Here is a 22,285-nt window from a genome sequence, read left to right as displayed (position 1 = left end):
AAAAAAGAAAAAGAAAAACCATGTCATAGGCTTTCCCAAGTCCAAAACGTGCGGACGCAGGGCCTTCATTCAAACGCTCCTCTTTGATGGCAGCAGGAAGCGGCACTTCCGCGGGATCTCTTACAGAGAGAGCTGCTCCAGAGGCTTGGCAGGGAGGGATGTCGTTCTGACTGGGGAGCAGCAGCGCTCTGACGCCTCAGCTGCCGTGGGAGAGGAGCGTGCGGAAAGCCGCAGAGCGTGCCAGAACAAATAGCACTTAGAAAAATGATTTTTCCTTTGTTCCCTGCCTTTGTCCCTCTGCCTTAGGAGCGGGTTTCCAAGAGCAGGCGCAGCGTTGCGGGATGCCGGACTGCCCGGCGCCAGGAGTGCCCCCGCTGCTGTGTGATGGGCACTCTCAGTCTGGGGGTGACACAGGCCTGCTCCCAGCTGGGGCTCTGGGCTCTCAGAGGACACTCTGCATCCCTCCAGGGTGCCTACCTGCCTGCCTGCATCCCCACGCTTGGCAGAGCCAGCCAGCAGTTCCCACTCTTCAGAGCATCTGGCCCTGCTGTAAGGATTGTTTTGCTTCAAAAAAATAAATTAGTGCTTTGTATCCTAATGGCCTTGGAAAAGGAGGACGTGCCAGACTCAGGCCAAAGCACACTGAACCCGTTTTCCAGGCTCACACGTGCTGTCATCTGTGGAGCTTGTGTGTGAGTCAACATGTACAAACACTTGCAATGTTTCACAGACATATTGGGAAGGTTGTTTGCATGTGGTTTGTTTGGGATTATTTTCCCCCTTGCTTTTCCAAGGGAGGCCAGCAGGAATGAGAGACACACAAAAACATCAGGTTTGTTTCTCTGTCAATTTTAAGTGCTCAGTGTAAAGGGTCATTAAAGCCTGACGTGTGCTCTTCAGAAGCTGGCACTGGGGAGGAGCAGGCAAGCCACAGGAGCAGCCCTGCTCGCCCAGGCCAGCACAGGCTTGTCAGAGCCACTGTTTGCCTTCCTCCCTCAGCAGCCAAGTCCCGTGGGAGTTTGCACGCAGCAGCGAGCCAGGAGAAGGGGCCACAATGGAGCACACACACCTCAGTGTGCTGCCACCTCCCTGTGCTGCCACGGGACATCCCTGGGTGTCATGGAATGGACTGCCAGGGCTGTGGTACCCCGGCACGTTCCCAGGGGAAATGATGCTGTGCTGGACATGGAGGGGACACTGGGGAGTGCTGTGTTTTGAACAGAGTCCACTGTGTGTGATGCTTTACTGCACTGTGCCTGAGTGCTGGCTGACTCACCAAGGTCCCCTTCTTGGGGACATCCGTGTTCAGGCACCCTACTGCACACAGGCCAGCACGTCCTACCCTCACAGGGCTCTTTGCAAAAGCCTTGCAGTTGGTTGTGCAGTTGGTTTGGTTTCAGGAGAGCCAGGCAGGATTGCCCAGCTGGAGCTGTGAGGGCTGAGCAAGTCAGCACCCGTGCCAGGACACTGTGAGCTCCTTTGTAGTCCATCCCAGCCATAGAGTCATCCCAAACAGCCCGGTTTGGTGGGTGCTTTAGGAAGGGGGGTTGTGCTCAGGGCGAGTACAGCCAAATGCTGCTTCCCAACAGCAATTTGTGGCGTAAGAAATATTATATTTCCCCTTCACCTTCTTTAATTCATTGATCAAAGAGATCCTTCACCAATAGCTTGAATTTACAGGATGTTTGCAAACTTTTCCTTCTAGGAGGTGTAAGGCTTTGCTCACAGATATGCTCATGTGGGTTTTGTCTTTGGTCACCCTGGGACCATCAGGACAAGCTGTAGTCCTGCCTTTATTTAGCAGGGCCAGGGTAGGTTTGTAAACTGTCAAAGTTAAACTGGAAACATACTCCAAACCTAAGAAGACCACAGAGCACAAAGGCATTTGTAAACTAATGTAATTACTCTCTTCAGTGCCTTTGAATAAAGTTGGCTCCAGTTTAAAGGCTTTTTCCTACCCTGTTTTTACATTATGTTCTTTCCTTTCTCCTGGTTTGTGACTTTTTTAATTTCTACCTTCCCCTCCTCCCTTTTAGCATCAAGCAGCTGTTAATTTCCAAAATGTATATAGGTTTTTCTTAGCAAAATTTGGTGTTTGGACATTTTCCTTATAAAGGTGAGAATAACACCTTGGGAATCTGTTGTGCCAGGTTCTGGTAGCATGGAGCCTGTCTTGAGTGGGACCTCCTTGGGGCAGGATAGAGCTTGCCCAGCCCGCCAGTATCCCATGGCACCCACAGCTGTCCCCATGTCCAGTGCATTGGCCAGACCATGCCCATGGCATCTGCGATCTTGAGATGTTGTGTGAAGCTTTATTTTAACTCATTGTGATGTTTTCCAGTCTCTTTTGGGATTTCTCTCATGCAGATGTGAGCAGAAGTCAGACTGAAGTGAGACAAGCAGGAAAACTGAGGATAAAACCTAGTCCAACCCCACAAGGGGCTCCTGTGTGTTAATGATGTTTGTTGGGATAACCACGGGCAGAGCAGATCTGTTGTGAGGAGGATGCAGAGCTGCTGGGTTGTTCAGCAGAAGTATTTAATAATAAAGCAGTTACAGATACTGCATGGTTTAGAGAGGAAATGTTATCTCTCTGAGGTCATTGCCCGCACTGTTATCCTTATCTGGGTGCAACTCCAGTTGCAGAGCATGTAAGGGCAGTGAGAGCCATCAGGCACATGGGGGGTCTGGCCCTGGCCCTGCAAGGCTCACCAGCTACAAGGCTTGTGCATGCTGTAACACAGGGCTGGATGGAGGAGGAGTTACTTTAGCATAAAACAGTGACCTTTTGTACAAAAGCAAAGTGCAGACTGAGCAGTTTTAGTTTCCCAGCAAGTTAACACTTTCTGCAGGCTTTTCCCCTGAAAAGTCAGGTTGATCTAGGAATCCCCTTTTCCTTCTTTACTTTTGAGCATCACAGAGGCCTGTGGCAGCCCAGCTGCTCCCATGCCAGGTCAGAAATGCTGTTGTCAGCCAGCTGGGCACACAGGCAGGAACGCTGGCAGCCTGTGGCCCTGTTCCTCCCAGTCTTGGGTCTCCCATCCAAGGAAGTGGGTTCATGCCATGGGAACAGGTGATGGATGAGAGAGTGTAATATGCACAGGCATGGCCTAATGTCAGCCTGGGCAAGGGATGTCCTTCCACTCTTCATCTGCCCTCTGGGTGGATCTCTTGGGATAGAAGTGATGTCCTGGGTGAAAGGATCTGTGCATCCCTCTGGTTCAAGTTTTTCCCCACAAGGGGATGGTGCTGCAGGAGGGAATGGTGGCTCCAGAAGGGGATGGTGGCTGCAGAAAACTGCTGACAGGAGTAAAGATTTTCTCCCCATGAGATGTTCCACAGGTACTGGACAAGGATTGGCAGCTGCCTCTGCTCCATCCTCTCCATGAGCACTCCTCTAGAAGGTCCCTGTGGCTGATGCAGATCCAAAGCAAACCCTTTCAGGTTATTTCAGGCAACACAACACAGGTTGGAGCCTGTTGTATTTATTTTGTTTTGCTTCTCAAACCAAATTGCCCATCCCTGCCAAGCTATGTTGCTGGTGTGATGGGAACCAGTTCCTACAGTCCTGCTGGGAGTAAATGGAAAACTTCCCAGCGGAAGCAGGAGCAGAGCTGGGCACGTACATCCTGCTGGATTGTGCTCCAGGAATGCAGCACCCAGGCAGCTGAAGGAAGAGCTCCCATCCTTGGGTTTTGCCCAAGGTGAGCGTCTTGGGGCTCGTTGCTGTAGTAATTTGGCAGCTCTTAAAAAAAAAAGTAATTTATGGTCTCCACCAGCTTCAAGGACTGGGTGGGCAGAAAAAGTTCATTGCAAGAAATCAAAACACAAGCTAACCAATGTGAGCACAGGGCACAGTGAGCAGCCTCTCTGCACGTGGGGGATTTGGCAGCAGAAGCCACAGCAGTGTGTGCTGGCTGGGCACGAACAGCGTGGCCATGTGGGAGCCTGGCAGCCCAGGAAAGGGTCTGGTGTGGCAGCTGGGGCATTGCTGGGGGATTTTTAACTGCAAACTTTGCTGCATGAACTTAGGGAGCTCATTTAACATCATGATGCTGCAATTAGTCCTTTGCAATGTGCATATTTGCTACCTTGTGTAGCGTCATAAGAATTTTAGTGTTTTTAATGTGCTTTGATGTTCCTGGATGAAGGATGCTCTATAAATGCAAAGTAAGTATTCTAATGTATGTAGTTTGTCTTCTTTTTAACATAACAAAATACTTTGCAGCCATTCTTTCTTTGACAGTTTCCATAGCTGGTGGGTCTGTTTCTGCTGTGCCTTAGCAAAACGAATTTAGGGTTTTGCAGTGGCATATGCTCAGCATGTTCCTCAGCTTTGCGACACGAGCAGTTCCCTTGTCATCAGCACTGCAGACCTGTCTGTGGAAATCTGCTAAAATCTCCCTTTGTGGAAAACCTGATGATGGGGAAAGGTGGATGGTGACATCGGTTTGGGAGGAACCATAAATTGAGAAAACCACTGGAGCAGCTCTTGCTCTCAGGTAGTTCTGAATGAGAGCAGGGAGTGAGATGAATGCAGAGCAATTATTCCCTGAATAGAGCTAGGTTTGGATAGTTATTCTGGAATAAAAGGATATTTCTTTCTGTAGAAGATAACTGCGTGTGAGCCACCCCCATCAGTGTGTGAGCCGATGGGTGAGCTCCCCTGCCAGCCAGCCCTGTGTGACCAGCCCGTGTCCCCCTTCCTCCCAGTGACCCACAGCACCCTGTCATTTGCAGATGCTGTGGGGCTGTGCAGGCAGTGGGGGCTTCTCTGGAGAGAGCTGGCCCTGGTGGTGCTTTCTAGGCCAAAGTCCAAAGCATACAGCGAGGGAAAAAGCTGATCAGAAGCCACTGCAAAGGAGGTGTTATTTGGGAAGAGCCCTGTGAAAGCTGAAGGCAGTGCAGCCACTCCAAAATGAATTGCTGATAGCTGAGGGAGCATCTCAGGGCTAATCCCACCATGGCAAAGGCAGAAAGCTGTGTGCACTGGGAGAACAGCCTGCATCTCTCCAGCCAGGAGCAGATTTACGGAAGCCAGCCAGCTTTCTGCTTCTGCCCAAGCATCCAGAGACATCTGGGGCTGCAGCAAATCCCAGTCCCAGCTGAGCTTACCTTTACCTTCTCCTGGTTCTTCCCAAGCTGTTCAACATCACCGTGGCCATTTCAGAGCGGCTCCTCAGCCAGCGAGTCCCCTCCCGGTGCTGGCCCGGCCCTTGAGTGCACATCCCAGGTGTGGCAGTCGGAGCAGAGATGCTGGGGTTCAGGGTGTGCTTCCTCTCCAGGCTGCACTGCACTCCCAGCGTCGGGCACGCCGTTCCTCTGCCTTTTTAATAGCTGATTTTAATTACACGCTCTGAGACGAAAGAGAAAAACTGAGCCTTCCAACAGATTTTATCTGCTGTTTATTTCCACAAATTGCTGCAGAAAAAAGCCCAGAGGGGTTTGATGGAGGTGGAGGCTGAGATAGCCAGGAACACGGAGACTGCTGGGGCGCAGCCTTCTTAACCTCCCTGCCGAGGCAGGTGCTGACACATCCCCGCAGCCGGCGCAATGCTCACGCTATGGAGGCTCACAGAGCAAACGGTAACGTGCCCACCTCGCCGGGGCTGCCACCCCTCTGCCTTGCAGGACAAAAGAAAACAAACCCAAAGCAGCTCCTGGCAGCGTTTCCTTGCTCAGAATCTTGGGAAAGACCCAGCGCTTGCTGCCTCAGGGGGTGGCTGCTGGCCGGGCACAGGGGCGTGGGCTCGGCCAGGGAACCCCACTGACAGGAGCCCCCTCTTTTGTTCCCTAGGTGCACCAGTACTACAGCTGCCTGCCCGAGGACAAGGTTCCCTATGTCAACAGCCCGGGAGAAAAATCTCGCATAAAGCAACTTCTTCACCAGCTGCCACCACATGACAATGAGGTCAGTATCCAGAAAATGTGCTTGGACATCAGCAGGGCTGCGGGTGGGGAGTGGACGCTCCTCCTGGGGTTGCTTGTGGGAAGCGTGGCTTTCCTTTCTCAACTCCTTTTGCTTTTCAGGGGGATGTACTTGAATTTCAGTCATGTTGCTGTTTAAGTTGCTGTATTTGCTTCCTGCTTTGATTGTTGGAGGTGGGGAGTTGTTTGTTTCTAAAGTTAAAATTTTTTTAAGTCATCTTTCTTCAGTTGTCTGAAAGAAAAGCATTTCCTCAGCCCTTGGAGGCCAAGGCTCCGTTAAAAGTGGCTTGGAATGCTGTTGAGATTATCTAGAGACAGATCCAAAGTTGCAAAAGCCTTTTCCCAGGTGCTGCTTCCGACTCACCTTGGAGTGGGAGTGAGTGTGCTAAGGAGGGGCTTTCTGGGCTGAGCCTCATGAGCTGGGAGAGCCTGCAAGGCCACAGGTTGAGTCAAAACCAGTCAGAGCAAAATAAACCTTCTTACATCTCACAGGAATGATGTGAGGCAGCAAAAAGGGTCTGGTCTGTGACGTCCTGATCTCACCAGTGAGAACACTGGCTTTTGGTAACCCACAAAATTTCCCTGTGTAAACAAAAAAAATTATTTTCACGCTACTTTCTGAAGAAGCCGCTCTGGGAAATACATGCAGGTAACTTGTTTGATCTCAGTCAGATTTTAACAACTTTGCCTGCGTGTGGCTGGGTGCCATGGGCACAGCACTGTCAGCATGGGGGGAGCTCCAGGCACAAAGAAGGGATTTCTTCCTGTACACCCTTGGGTCCCAACCTGCCTGCCTGCTTCCCTGGCAGCTGCTGGAAACCCACAGCCTCTGACAGCCAAAAAACCTAAGAATAAATACACACAAATGCTGCTACTGCAGCCTGTTTTCCTGCAAGTTGGACTTACAGGTCTGTGTGTATTTTCTGCAAATTGGCAGATTTTGCATCCAGTTTCCCTTCATGCTCAGTTTTGCTCCTTTTAACATTGTGTTGCTGGTTGCTCATGTGTATAACCCTGCTCAGCTCTACGAGCCTGCTCTCCCAAATAACGGAGGGTGGGTTGGGCACTGGTGCTACATTTGACCTCCCTGGCTCTTCAGTTGTATTCCCCATTGAAATGCACCCAGCCAAGAGCTAAGCCTGCAGGATGGAAATAGCCAGGAAAACCTCAGAGTTTTATAAGCTTCAGGGAAATTGCATCATTCATTGTTTGTATCCTTTTATTTTACTTATTTCCTTATTACCTTGCAATGCAGAGGTTTTGCAAATGAGCAGGCTTGATCCTGTGCTGGAAAAATAGTTCACAAGTCACTGGAACTCTGTCTTTTGTGCAAAGAAAAGGGTCTGTGCTCTAGAAATGCCAGTGGAATATTATGAAGACCTCTGCCACAGGAGGCTGATGGAGAAAGCAGGAAAACCCATCAGTCCATTTGCTGGTCTGGGTGGGTCTCTGAGAACCCAACTTTTAAGACTTTTCTACAAATTGAGCGCCTAAAGAGCAACAATTCTCCTGCCCCTTTTTTCTCATCTCAACCCCAGATATCTGAATCCTGTTGTTTCTCCAGCCTCCCTGCAGCCAAGGGCAGAGGTTTGCAGGGCCCATGGAATGGTGCCTCACTGGGTGGTGAGCCAGGGACACCCCAGGCACTGAGCATCACTTGTGTTTTTTAGGTTCGCTATTGCAATTCATTGGATGAGGAGGAGAAGAGGGAGCTCAAACTCTTCAGCAACCAGAGGAAGAGGGAAAATTTAGGGAGAGGCAATGTTCGGCCATTCCCTGTAACCATGACAGGAGCCATCTGTGAGCAGGTGGGTAGTGGCTGATGAACTGGTACCTGCATCACCAAGTTAATGAAACACATCTCCTCTGAAGACAGGCTGAGAGAGCTGGGGCTGTTCACCCTGGAGAAGAGAAGGTTCTGGGGTGCTTTAAAAACCTTTCTAGTACTTAAAGGGACTACATGAGAGCTGAAGAGGGACTTTTTACAAGGGCATGTATTGATAGAGGGAATGACTTTAAACTGACAGAGGGCATGTTTAGATTAGATATTAGAAAGAAGTCCTTTCCTGTGAGGGTGTTGAGGCACTTGCACAGGTTGCCTAGGGAAGTTGAGGCTACTTCATCCCTGGGAGTGTTCAGGCCAGATTAGATGAGGTTTTGAGGAGCCTGGTCTAGTGGAAGGTGTCCCTGACCACAGCAGGGGGATTGGAACTGGTTGATCTTCAGGCTCCTTCCAAGTTACACCATTCCATGATTTAATGACACTCATGAAACAAGCATCTGCCTGTGGCCCTGCCAGGTGTGAGTGCTGGGGTCTGTCAGGGCACCTTTCATGATACTTGACATGAAGTTGTCAGTTCATCTCCTGGCGTTATGCAGGGCAGTGCCTGTGAGAGCATCCTGTTGGTGTTGGGTGGCAGTGGGGTCACCCACATACCTTCATTAATCTGTGGCTTTTCTGTCAGTGCGGTGGCCAGATCAATGGAGGGGACATGGCCGTCTTCGCCTCACGAGCGGGACACGGCGTCTGCTGGCACCCTCCCTGCTTCATCTGCAGTGTGTGCAATGAGCTGCTGGTCGACCTGATCTACTTCTACCAGGATGGGAAGATCTACTGTGGCAGGCACCATGCCGAGTGCCTCAAGCCCCGCTGTGCTGCGTGCGATGAGGTAAAGACAGCGTCTGCCATGAGCACTGCCGCCCGCTGGGGTGGCACAGGAGGGTTGGGTGGCATTTCCCCTCTATCCCTGACTTCTTCATGAGGCATACACACCAGACTGATGGCTTGGTTTCGCCAAGGGTTCGAGCAAGCTTCTTCCTGAGGTTTCAAATATTCTTAGTTGCAGTCTGCCTAGGACTGTTATGAGTTAGGGCCTCATCTACACACAAGAAGCTGGGGGGTTCCATGAATGTTTCCAGTAGAAGCACAGCCCCCTCTCTTTGTGATTTTAGCCCAGCTGGGTGTGGTGATCTTCCCTTCTCCTCCATTTCCCCAGAAGAAGCCCCTGGTGGGATGAGTGCTGTATTTCTTACAAGTCAGTCATGTCTGAGTACACGCCGAGCTGAAATAGGCTTTGAGAGAGGCGATTAACAGGCTACAGGAAGCTGAACAAATAGAATACAAAACTGAGATAGAAAACCATACAGAGTCGCCTCTGAGCACTTCTCAAGTGTCAATCTCTGTTTAAAAGGCTGGTGAAGGAAATTGCTCTGGTTTTTAAAGTTATGAAAACCATAGTGTGGAAAACCGTATGTACTATAAAATACCACGTCCCATCCTTGTAAGCCTGTAATAGTAAATATCCAAGGCTATATACACTTCAAATATAAAGAACATTGATGTATGTGTCCAATTAAATTTGTAGTGTTACCAGTGAAAGACAACCCTAACCATTCAACTGGCTCTATTTCTATGTAGCTTAGGCTGGGTAATTTTTTTTCATGTATTTTTTATCCCTGCAAATTCTCGTTTAATTCTTTCATTCAGCTCATTCTTCAGCATGTTTTTTTCCCCTAAAACATCAAGTGCTAATTGTGAGAAACAGTAATTCAGGGGTAGGAGGATTTGCAAGGGAAAAGCTTTTGGTGTACCCTGTGCCAGCACAGAGAGCCAGGGAGCAGATCTGGGGCTGCTGGCTCCCTTGGCTTTGGGAGTTGAGATGGGGTGGGGATAAGAAGAAGAAACAGCAAGAAAGCATGTGCTGAAGACATTTTAGATGGCTGCTTCTCCAACTCATCCTTAACAGCGCTCTGTGCCTCAGCTTCCCCACTGGTATAACGACTACAATCACCTTTATAGACACCCAGGCTGGGGTAGCAGCAAGATGAGGAGCCAAGGTACCTCCATTTTTTCTCCTCTAGAGAGCTGCCACTTTTCCTTGTGTTTTTGCTCATCCTTTGTGGTCAGGTCCCTGTTTCAGAGATGAGTAGATGTGTTCCAGTAAGCAGCTGCTCTGTTCTTCAGAAGTCCAGCAGATCGATAGGTTGTATATAAGTGTGTTTATTACCCTGATCGACCTCTCTGTTTGATGGGTGAGCTCACGAGCACATTACTGCAGCTCTGCCTTAACACTTTGTAGTCTGGGCACTAACACGCTTCTGAGGAATTTGCTAAGAAATGGTGGGTGCCCCTGCCACAAACCAAACTATGGGAGTTTCCCATGCAGGACTGGAGGAGTAAGCTGTAAAATTTAGAGGGTGCATCAACAAAGGGGCCCAGCTGCCATGCAGGGCAGGAGACACAAAGGTTGGTGTCTGCATCCTGGGTCCCTTTTCTGACCAGCTCCTCTCCACACTTGTGTTTCCTCCACAGATCATTTTTGCTGACGAGTGCACCGAGGCCGAGGGGCGGCACTGGCACATGAAGCATTTCTGCTGCTTCGAGTGCGAGACGGTTCTGGGCGGGCAGCGCTACATCATGAAGGACGGGAGGCCCTACTGCTGCAGCTGCTTCGAGTCCCTGTACGCCGAGTACTGCGACACCTGCGCCCAGCACATCGGTACGGGCGGGGGCACGGCCCACGGGGCTCACAGGAGCTCCTGCATTGAGTCCTTGACAGCACTGGGGGCTGCGGGTAGGACTGTGTCACTCTTGTGCATAATAACACAGGGTAACACAGGAACAGGCACGAGGCAGTGTTGTAGAAAGTGCAGAAAAGGATTTATTCAAGAGAACCACACGGTTTTTATAGAGTGATACGATAGATTCTATTGGATTGGCTAACTGACAAAAGCATCTTCCTCATGCACTGTCCTTGAGAAGAACAGAAATATGAAGTAGAAAAACACCACCTGCAGATTGTTTATACTTAACTAGTTATCACATCCTTACAAGTCCCTAAAAATTCTCAGAAGCTGCTGTGAGAAATGCTTGCCGTTTCTCTCTCTCTGTCCCATGGCATCCACAGGACTGTGCATGGTTGGGGCAACCAAATGTGCTTGTGCCTCTCTCTCATCCCACCATGGAGGTGACATGGTGATTTATTTGGTTAAACAGCTGTTTATCCCTTTTTGTAGTCAGAGAGGGGAGGGTTATCAGAGGGCAACTTCAGGAGCAATGGCAGCTAGTGAAAGCTTTCTCTGGCATAATAAAATTTCACTGGCACGTTTTTTGCTCTTTAAATCTCATTTTTCTGTAAACAGCCTGGCTCTTCAACTCAGGTTTTTCTCATCCAAGCTTGGCAAAGGATCACATGATTTGATGAGCTACTGTCAGAAAAGATGCTTGTTCATTAGGCATCATTATTGTTTCTGGGCCTTTTTCAATCAACTTGCAGATAGATGTTCTCAGAGAGAAAGAAATAATGCATCAGGGTCAATTTGTGTTTCTAGAACAGTGATTTAAAATGCACTTCAGTCAAGGGGCTAGATGTCCCCAAGCTGGGTGGGCTGGGAAGCCCCTTGCTGCTCTCCCCAGCTCCCTTTGCCACTTGGCCAAGCACAGAGAGCACACAGACAGCCCTTCCTTTGTCCATGGAGGTGAGCTGTTCAAATACTTCATATGCTGCAGAAGAAAAACAACCAAATATTTTCCTGCTGTGCAGCAGCCAGATGGCACAGGGAGGGGAAAAGAGGGTTTTTAGTGAAGCATGTGGAGGATGCATCTACTGTGACCTGCAGCACATCTTTCCCACAAGCTCAGCTGCAGAAAGGTGAAGAAGCAGCTGATAATGTTTCTTGCATGCTCCCTTCTCTTGTGCTTCCCCCATCTGCTGTCCTGCACTCCAGCTGGCCTGCTGGAACCTGCTGACTGTCAGGTTTTCAGGGTAAAATGTCTGGTTTGCTGCATATTTGCACATTTCTAGCAAAGGAGGGACTGCAACCATTTTGCTGCAAGTCTCTCATAGTAGTGAACTGAGCACTATGCTGACAAGCTACATAAATCAGGGGTAAGCGTGTGATAAAGCTTGTAAGGCTTAGGTTGGGTAGGTGAGGATGGAGTATGGAGGCTGCACTCCTTCCTCTGCAACATGGCTTTGGGCAGTGGAAAAGGAGCTGATAAAATCCCACCCACCATCTTGTCTGTCTTCTGCCCACAAGTGTAGCACTCCCATCTGTATAAAAACATTTTGCTCACTATAAGGGGAGGAAAAAACTGATTTTACTAAACCTAGTTTAGCTTGGAATAAAGCAGACCATTTACATAGTGTTCATTTATAAGTTACCTGGCAGCACTTGGCCCCGCAGTGGGTGAGCAGGCACGTGCTGTGCACATGTGGTGGAGCACCCGCGTGCCAGCCAGCCCACACTGTGCGTGGCAGTTCCTCAGGGAACAGGGGCAGCAGGGGCTTTGGCCAGGAACAGCAGCTTAAACAAGAGTGCAAATGTTGTAACTGAAACCTCTGGAGCTTTGCTCACAGTCCTGACTGAGAGCACTGTGCAGATGTTGCTCCCTGGGGTTTGGCTGGAGGGAAGCAGACTGTCTGTGTCAGTTCCTTTGCTGAACCCAAGGGGGGCCTGGTGAAGCAACCCAGGAAATGTGGCTGGGTGCAAGGCAAGGGTGTGTGCTCGACCCCTGGGGCCAGCTCTTTTGAAGCCAAAATAAAGTTAGGATGGGACCACAGTAGCAGCAAGGGACAGGGGTGTCATCTGCTCTGTTACATACTTAACAAAGGCAGAACAAATTCCTCATTATGGTTTAGCTGGAGGCTTTTTTTTTTTTTTTTAATAAGCAGCATATTGCTTTTACTTCAAGGACTTTATGGAGAACTTCTTGCATTCCTTTGCTTTATGATCGGAAATATCCCCATTTAATAGAAAATAGCTTGAGGCGTGGTTCTGCTGCCTTTCCCAACACTGAGTAACTCCCAAGCAAAGGCCTGGAATTAGAACTGGGAGGAATTAAAAATGGGATTAACTTCATGCATCAGAGAAACCCTGAAAAAAGGCTTTCAAGGGTGAGGCTGAGTGCATGTCTCTCATAGGGGATCACAGAGTCATAGAATAGTTTGGGTTGGAAGGGACCTTAAAGGTCACCTCATTCCAACCACCCACCATCAGCAGGGACACTTTCCACTAGACCAGACTGCTCAGAAGCCCATCCAGCCTGACCTGCAGGTGTTGAGTGCATTGCTAGATGACCCTGACACTGTGATCTTCTCCCAAGGTATTGACCAGGGCCAGATGACATACGACGGCCAGCACTGGCACGCCACCGAGACCTGCTTCTGCTGCGCCCAGTGCAAGAAGTCACTGCTGGGACGGCCCTTCCTGCCCAAGCAGGGGCAGATCTTCTGCTCCAGGGCCTGCAGCATTGGTGATGACCCCAATGGCTCCGACTCCTCCGACTCGGCTTTCCAGAGTGCGCGGGCCAAGGAGTCGCGGCGCAGCGCCAAGATTGGCAAGAACAAGGGGAAGGCCGAGGAGGGGGCACGCAGCCCCTGCAACCAACTGCAGGTCACCTCCAACCGCCTCTCCACCGACGTGGACCCGCTGTCCCTGCAGATGGATCTGCTGAGCCTGGCCAGCCAGACACCCAGCCTCAACAGGGACCACTTGTGGAGGAGCCGGGATGAGCTCTATCACTACGGGGGCAAAATGGAGCAAAGCCAGTCTCAAACCCCCTTGCAGCTCCTCAGCCAGTGCAACATAAGAACCTCCTATAACCCCACCCAGGTCCCAGGCTCGCAGTCGGATTTATGGGCAAAACACTTCAGCAACCAAAAGAGGAGCTCCTCGTTGGCCATGAAGAGCCACGGTGGCAGCTTCATCCAGGACTGCAGAGAGGACTACTACTCAGGGAGGCTCCGCTCGCAGGAGAGCTACAGTGACATGTCCAACCAGAGCTTCCCAGAGACCAGAGGAAGTGTCAAAGTCCCCAAGTATGAAGAGGAAGAGGAGGGTGGGATGCCAGCATCACAGTGCCGCACCCGTCACCCCATCAATGCCCTCAAGTTCACAGAGGACCTGACGCCCACCGAGCAGACTCCCCGGGGCTCCATGGAGTCCCTGGCACTCTCCAATGCCACAGGTATGTCACCCCAATGCTACAGGTATGTGACCCCTGCTCCTGCCACCTTGAGACCACCCCAGCACGCCCTCCAGGCAGTTGAATCCCTTGTGTCCTGGTGTCTTCCCAGTATGAGGGTAACCAAGCCTGGAGACCACTCCTCAGTGACACAGGCTTGTCTGCCAGGTCCCGACAAGCCTGACAGTTCCTTTCCATTTGCTTGTTTACAAAAGCTTGTTTTATAAAGCTTGCAGAGCTTTATAGATGGCTGGCCTTTCTGTGCAGCTCAAAACAAATGTTTTCAAACTCTTTAATCCTCCCTTTTCTGAAGAAAGGGGGAAAATCAAGGCCAACTGTTAATGCAGAGGCAGATTCCAGCTTTCAGCACTTGAAGGAGTGCTGTCAGCTGCCCTTGCAGGCTGAAAATATTTTTGAATGCCTTGAAATAGGCCCAGTTAACCCCTTTTGAATGTTATGCAGTCCTCAAGCATGTGACTAGTTAAAAGAAATTCCTCCCCCTCTATGCACAGCTCTTTAACTCCTCTTCCCCAACCCCTTGGTAGAAACTGCAGGGAAAAGCCAGGCAAGATGCTTGTCCCATCAGGCTGAGCTTGTTTCTCACAAGCACATCCCAGGGTCATATTTCTCAGTCCTCTCACCCTAAACAAGTTTGGGTTTCACTCGTGGCTGCAGGGATGGGTGTGTGTGTGTGTGCACAGGCTTTGGTCTGCAGATGGGGCTGGGCAGGCTCTGTCCTCCTGCAGCCTGCTCTGCTTCGCTCGCCCACCACAGCTCCCACGTCCCTCAGCACAGAACTACTCAGAAAAGAGAATACTGAGCCTGCTTTGCTCTGGTTTTCTCACCAGAGAAGCTGCCTTGCTTTTTCTTTGCAGCTTCCCTGCCTTTTCTCTGTTCCAGCCAATCATTGCTTGGATTTGGGCAGGTCCTGCATCTGAACCCCTGCAAAATGGAGCCCTTCTGCCTGGTTGTTGGCAGGGAGTGGCCTGTGTGGGGTTTGTGCCTGGTCCTGAGGATGCCCCACAGGTTGCTGGCAGTGGGTGGTGAGGATTGCCAAGCCCACAGAGAGCTGAGCCCCCCTGAATCCCAGTTCTGGGCCCTGTCCTGCCTGGATGGACAGGTTTGCTCTGCTATGCCCATGACTCCTCATCTGGGGTTTGGTGTGTTTGTTTAGGGAAGCTGCCAGCCCCATGCCAAGATGTGTAATGATCTCTGTTTCTGCGAGGATCTCCCTATCCAGCAAGTGGAAAAACGGGGGGAGAGGAGAAGCTAATGAGCTGGAAAGGGTTTTTGCTTAAACAGTCTCAGATATACACAGAGGAAAAATAGATGTGAAATGGCGAGGGAATTGGGAATTGCTCTCCAAAACAGGGTTTCCCTAAGCAAAGCTCCACATTTCCAAAGCCTTTTGTGTTCCTGAAAACTTGTGTTGTGTAAACCCCATCAGTACAAAGAGTCTTGAGCAACACCAAACTTGGATGAGCAATCCCTGAGCAGTGGAGAGGTTGTTGCATGCTTTGGAGCTGAAGTGTAACATATTATTGGGGATATAGGTCAAGACACAGAAAACATGGCAAGGCCTTCATATCAAAATGAAAATCATTCTGCCTTTCATTTTAGAAACCCCTTCTAAAATGCTGGGAGGGAGACCTCCCAAAGGCATCTGTCCACCGTACAGAGCCAGAGTCTGACTTTCCTCAGGGGCAGTGACTGCCTTCATGGCTTGCTGTGTTCCAGCTTTCTGCAGCAGATGTTGAGCGTGATGGGGCTTGCAGTGGGTGTTCACAGTTCCTCTGCAGAGTGAGGTGATAACATTTTTGTTAATGTGTAAGGTTCTAATAATTTTCCTTGCTCTGGGAGCTGGCTCAGCTGAGCTAGGGGCACTGCTGCAGCAACAGGCAGCTCCTCCAGGGCCATGTCTGCAATTATGGAGGACACAATTATCATCCCATTTAATTGGCAATGTTTTGAGGACAGGGAGATTTGGTGACCTGGATGAGGTCTGTGAGAGAGCAGGTTTTTGGTCAAGTGATGTCAGGGCACAGCACCCCCCTGCCTGGCTTTTCCCATCCCTGCACTCTCTGCTGTGGCTGATCCAGCTCCCCACAGAGCTCCTCCAACCACAGCCTGGGGGTCTGGCTCACCCCATGTCCTCCACCCTGCATCCTCCAGTCCTGCTTTGCCAGAACCTCCCAGGCATCCACATACAAAGTCCCTTTGAGCTACCAATGCTGCAGAGTTGCTCCAGCTTTCACTTTGAAATAATTAACACCGCATCCATCTCAGGTTTTATGGCATCGCTGAAAACAGTCTGTTTTTTATAGGGAGCTGAAGGGCAAACAGTCCCTGACCTGGAGAGCACATGGTAAACACTGGTACCTCCCTGGCAGCAGATTTTGCTGTGATGTTTCTACAACGACTTAACTGCTAATTAGCCAGAGACAGTCAGCAATGCAGATAACTCAGGGCTGTGCAGCACTAATCCCTGTCCTTTGGCCGGAAGGCTGCCTGCCGTGAGCAGATGTTGCTCCCTGTAATATTTCAGAGTCAGCCATTGTGTGGGTCAAGATCTACGTGACCCCAATCTCCTGCAAGACCCCAGGTTTCTACCTTACCAAAGGGCTCTATTTAATCACTTTAAAGCCAATTCCCCATGGGTTAGTAAAGAGGTGAGACACCGTGTTAATCCTGGGCACGTGCCCTTACAGTGCTCTGCTGTCACCATGGGCAGTGCTGCAACAGCAGACCTGTGAGTGGCAGAGGTGGCTGTGACCCTGCTTGTGCTCTGTGTTGGGGTTGGAATTAGGTGGGAGTGTCTCTGCTGTCCTCTGGTTTGTGCTTGTGTAATTGCCACAAATGCTGATGGGATTTAAGCCCATCCAGTGGCAAAGGGCAGTGTCTCCTGCTGGTGGAGGGCATCTCTCCTTCCCTTCCATATTTCTGTTTGAAAATCCCTATTCTGCCATCAGCTGAAAGCTACAACAGACTCCAATCTGCTATGGCTTCTTAGAGACTGTATCCTTCACTACATGGCCATTAGATGGAGAAGCAAAAAGGAAACAGTATTTCTCAGCCTGTTTTCTAAGAGAGAGCTCATTTTTGCTGATTTTCTTTTATATTATCTTTTATATTGTGCTTCCTTTGTCTATTTTGGGTTGTTGGGGTTTTTTAATGGCAGGAACAAGAACAGAACCAGTGGATCCTTTAGCAATGTTTGCCTTGTAGCTTCCTGCATTAAGAAGTTGGGACAATGCTAAGATGGAATTTATCCAGGAAGGTTTGCCCATGATGAGAAGCCTGATGCTACCAGAGGTTAATCACTTCCCAAAAGATACTTGGCCCATCAGCCCTGCTCCCTGTGTTTGTGTTTTCCTCCAGAAAGGTTTTGCAGTTGCTGCATGTGCCTGGCAGTGGAATTGGAAATCAGGAGCTGAACTCTGTTGATTCCAAGCAGTTATTTCCACAAAACGACAGCTGGTCAAATAGCCCATTTAAGAAAGTACCTGCAGGCTAAATGTTGTTGTCTGGGAACAGTCCCTTTGTGTGCTGCTTACAGAGAGCAGGAGCCTTTTGGAGGCAGAAGTCATGTTGAATGGTGACACTGCTGCATGCAAAAGGAGAAACAGATTTTAAGGATTCCTTGAGAAAATGAGTTTGGGTGGGGGGAGCATCTGTCACAGGCATAAATCCAGTTTAAAAATATGCTAAACTGGTGCTATTACAGGGTGGAATGTGATTTCATTTGTATGGCACACACTGTGCTTGTCATCATGTGTTGTGTGATGCCCAAAGGCCCCAAATAGTTTGTTTTTCCAGGACTAGATAGCTGTGATAGAACCAGAAAGCAGAGAGAGCAGGGCTGATCCCTGCCTGTCTGAGCTGCAGAGTGACAGAACAGCATCATCTGCCTCCAGTCCCTTTATCTCCTCTGCCTGCAGCGGAGATAAAAGCTGCAGGGCAGGTGAGGGTAAGAACAAGCCCTGACTAAGGGCCAGGGTTGTATTTCCTGGAGAGACATAAATTAACCCAGCCTGTCCTGCACTGGGGGCTTGGGAGCAGCTCCTGAACACCCTCAGGGATGGCAGTGAGGGGTCTGGATGCTGATCTCCCTCCCTGTGTGCTCCTCTCTCCCCTGGGCTGGAGAGGGCAGCTGCCCCAAGTGCCCCAGCTGAGTTATGCAATGCAGAAAGTGACACATTTGGCTGTTCCTGAGTTTTTCTATGAAAAAGGAGGCTCCCAGCTCTCCACCATGTTCTTATCACTCTCTTTCTCCCAGACACAGCCAGCACAAAACTGCTTCCAAGTTGGAAGATTAGATCCCTGGGGGAATTCTTGCAATTTTGAGGCACAGGATTTCCTAATCCAAAACAGATAACTTCAAAACTGATGTGAAGATAAAGGTTTTCCACCCCAAAGGCCCAATGCTAAAAAACTGTCAGGAACATTTCTTTTCCCCCTCACTTACCTTTTGCCACTCAGCACTGGGAGGTTTGGTGTGCCTGCTGTGGGGGCCACCCTCTTGCATGTCTTCACCCCTTCAGTGTCACACATGGACAGTGCAGAGCAGGTGGGATAATGAAAACCAGGGGAACAACAAAATGGACTTCTGGAAGTTATCGGGGGAAGCATCATCCCCAACATGGCTTGTTGGCCATCAGCTGGGGAGGATGCAGGAGATGGGAGTGCTGGTAAAGGAGCTATAGAGGGGCTTCTAGGTTAAAATCCAACTCTTTTCCAAGCAGCAAGGGACTTCTTCCACCACACTGGAAAGGACTGGTTGGGTGGGAAATACCCAATGGCATCCATGGTCACACATGGGGACATACCATGGGAGGCTGGTGGGCCTGTGACCCACTTGGTGGGGGCTGTGCCTTCCCCCAAATTGTTTATTTTCCATGATTTCCAGTTACATGAAAGTTCTGCTTTATTTCTGCATGCCCTGAGGTCGTTCAGAAGTGAGACAGAGCTGAGCTATAAACAAAGCTCTGTGCAAGCTGTTTTCTTCTTAAATTTCTTTTTAGTTCTACAGATTGACCTTGAAATAAACCCTGTTTGAGGGGTGGTGAGGATGCCTGATGCTGTGTGAGAGAGAGAAGGCTCTGGAATAGGGGGCTGGACACAAAAGACACTGTGCTGTATAATCCTGTGCATCTATAGCTGCATTTAAACAGTGGCTGTCGGGGCTGGGTGCTGGGTTTTGGTGCTGGCAGGCACCTCTGTGGTGAGAGCTGTGATGCACAGATGTGTGTGTCTGCTGTGATAAATGTTAAGGCAAGAAGCAAGCGTCAGCACAGCCCTAGTTGTTTGCAACATCCTATGTCAGGATATTTTGCATTCCCTGGCTGCTGCTCTCCTGCAGTGGGATGCTGGCTCGCCCCGTGTTAGTACAGCTTCACGGGGAGTTTGATTTAATGGGGGCTGGGAGCTGCTTCCCCTCGTGGGGGGCTCCATTGCCAGCCTCACACCCAGCCCACACGCTCTCTGGGGCCTCTGTGCTGTCATCTGCTGAGTGCTTTAATAATTCATAATGCAACTTGCAGCCCCCATTTAGCACAGCACACAGTGGGACTGGAGCACTCCGAGTGCTTTGCTGTGCCAAGGCTGTAGAGGTGATGTTCTCCAGGGGTATCTTTGTGCTGTGGCTTTGCTTATTCGGGTGTTAATTCCCTTGGCAGTGTTTGTGGGATAAACATGGTTCTCAGGAGGGGTGGGGACAGACTTCAGAGGGGATGGTTCAGGGTGTTCTTAGTGAGCCTGAATGTTACCCAGAAACCTGCTTGGTTTTCTTGGTGCTGCAGCAAGCTCCACTTCTTTATCGAGCACCCACAGCCGAGCTGCAGCTTTCCCTTGTGCTCATTGGGAAAGCACGTTTCCATGGCTCCAGGGTGAAATATTGAGCCTGGCAGCCCCATGCAGTGGAGAGCAGCAGCAGAAAAACCTGCTGTGTCTGTGAGTGCTGTGGTGCTGGCACCAGTCTGGCTCCAGGACGGCCACCAGCCGAAGCACCGTGCTGGAGGCAGCCGTGACATCTATTCCAGTGCATGAGCCTCTGGGGCAGCCGGCAGTGGATATGCTCAGAGTCTCAGAGCATCATGCAGAAGTAAATTTTGGTGGGGTCAGCATGTTATACCTGGGTTTGCACCCTTGGAACGGTCTGGGTGATGTGGTAACAACCATCCCACACCATGAGCCAGAGCAGGGCTCCTGCTCCCTTGGATCACCTTGGGAAACAGAATCTCACATTTCTTCATTAGGAGAAAGTCAGGGCTGCGTGGTGGGGTCTCATCTCATGTGCTCTTCCAGACTGCAGCTCTCTTGGGTTATTAGCTGTGTGCCCACATTCATTAAGCAGGAGCTGCAACAGCTGCACATAAATACTGGCAACTCAAGAAGATGGGGCCTTATGGATGAATGTAGCTCTGGAATGGCAAATGACCTCAGGACACAGGGGTTGGTGCCACCTTCACCCCATCCAGGGCAGTGTGGGACCAGGAATCTGGAGACACCCTGCCTGGGCACTCACTGCCTTTGGGTGCCAAGGAAACCCTCCAGTGCCAGAGCCTGCCCCAGTCACCTTCTGCTGTGATTACACAGCAAGAGTTTTCTTCTTCTCCAGTTTAAAACTTTCTTTGCAGGAGTCAGCAGACCTGGAGAATAATGTGTTCCCTCCTCTTTGCAAGTATTATTTTCTGCCTTTGAAGGTTGTTACTATATCCCCTTCAGCTTTCTCTCCTCTAGACTAAACAACCTCTGCTCTTTAAAACTTTATTCCCAGGTCATGTTTTCTAGATGAAATTTTTTTTGACAAATGGTTATTGCTATCCCCTGATCTCACTGCGGTCAGACTGGAGCACTTTTGGCTTGTTCCCACTATGCCTCCTGAGGTCTTGTGGCTCCACAGAGAGCCATAGAGAGGAGCATTTTGAGACTTTAGAAAGACTAATCTGGGCCTAGCCCTGCTCATGATGCCTTGGTACAAATGTAAAATTCAGCCTGGAGACACCTTTGTGTTCTGCAAGGATTGCAGATTGAATCCTGGACTTGTAACCTGCTGTGGGCACTGTAAGAGCCGTGCAGAGCTCTCAGTGCCTTCAGCTGGAAAAGCATAGCTTTGCTCCTGAGCAAGTGGAATAAATCCTTTGCTTGTCACCATGAGCAGCTAAAATAAAGTTTCCCTCTCCCAGCTGCACAGCTTGCTGGGTCACTTCCAAGCATGGCTCCCAAAAAAAAAGGCTTGTGCATGTGCAGCCTGCCCAGTCTACCTGGGAATACACATTTTACCCTCAGCATAGAGCCTTTTCCACTCTGTCTTGTGGAGAGATGAAGCCAGTGGATGTTGGATTGGCTTTTCATCAGAGCCTTCTGAGCATGGGCTCCATCACACCCCAAGTTCTGTGTGCTGGCAACGGTGATGTTCAGTGCTGGATTCCTCTTACAATCAGCATTTTCCGAGCAAATCAAGATCTCAGAATGTTTGTGCTTAATTATAATCAAGCTGTCAGAATGATCAGCCAGAAACACCCCCATGACTGATTAAACCTTGCACTCTGAGCATGAGCCATTCACATGGTCACAGGATCCTTGTCTGAACTCACTGCTCCGTGCTGCCTTCTAAGGGGAAGAGACTGAAGCACTTGTGGTTGTCTGCTAGAGGTGTTTAGGGGCTGCAGACTCCTGTTCTGCACAAACTTAACCAGTGAAGCTCTGGCTCTGCCCTTCTCAAGCCCAAGTACCTCGCTTATCACAGCTTGCTTTACTCTACACAAAAGGAAACAAGTTTCCCTCCTGGTTGTCCTGCTTGATCTTGGCCACATCATTCCTGTCTGTGATGTGAAGGATGCAGATATGTCTTGTTTAATTCAAAAATACTGTTTCGCTCTTGCCATGTCTCCAGAGCCTGTGCCCAGACACTCATTCTGTTCTTGCTGGATGCAGGACCACAGGAGGGAGATGGCTGTGAGGGGCACTGAGACCCACAGGTACCATCTGATATGGCTGGTGCTGGGAGCAAAGCTCATGCCACACCCCTGTGAGTGAGGCAGGGTCAGCCCCTTGTTAATGATGCTGCCACAATCAATGTGCTGCTGCCACAGCAGCATCCTGTGGTGTTGGAGCTGTGTTTCTGCACAGCACTGCTGTTGCTCATTCTTACTGCGGAGCTGCACCGGCTCCCTTAATGAAGTGCTGCATAAATGTCACCAAGGGCTCATTTTCCTTGGTGTCAGCTATTGTGTGACAGATGTGATTAAGGCCACATTGGGCTGTCAACAGCCATGATTCTCATTGTGATCGTGGGGTTGGGCTTGCTCACTCAAAGTCAGTGTCACTTAGGGAGGAAAAAAAAAAGCATTAAGTTGACTTGAAAAGTGTGTCCTCTTAAAAAAAAACATG

The 22,285-nt window shown here is 50.0% G+C and overlaps 1 protein-coding gene across 4 annotated transcripts in view; it reads left to right on the top strand.

Moving 5' to 3' along the window:
• The window catches only part of PRICKLE2 (prickle planar cell polarity protein 2), a 102,166-nt gene that overhangs the window by 77,198 nt on the left and 2,683 nt on the right, over positions 1-22,285 (top strand). For all 4 annotated transcript variants that reach the window (XM_030956567.1, XM_030956571.1, XM_030956570.1 and 1 more), the window contains 5 exons: positions 5,798-5,911; positions 7,599-7,736; positions 8,394-8,597; positions 10,241-10,427; positions 13,034-13,897. In XM_030956567.1, the coding sequence (XP_030812427.1) occupies positions 5,798-5,911; positions 7,599-7,736; positions 8,394-8,597; positions 10,241-10,427; positions 13,034-13,897 (1,507 nt within the window). The remainder of the gene's footprint in view (positions 1-5,797; positions 5,912-7,598; positions 7,737-8,393; positions 8,598-10,240; positions 10,428-13,033; positions 13,898-22,285) is intronic.

The sequence above is a fragment of the Camarhynchus parvulus genome, chromosome 12 (assembly GCF_901933205.1).
Source record: "Camarhynchus parvulus chromosome 12, STF_HiC, whole genome shotgun sequence".
NCBI lineage: Eukaryota > Metazoa > Chordata > Aves > Passeriformes > Thraupidae > Camarhynchus > Camarhynchus parvulus.
The sequence above is the reverse complement of the archived record's forward strand: the minus strand, read 5'-3'. Positions and strand labels throughout refer to the sequence as shown.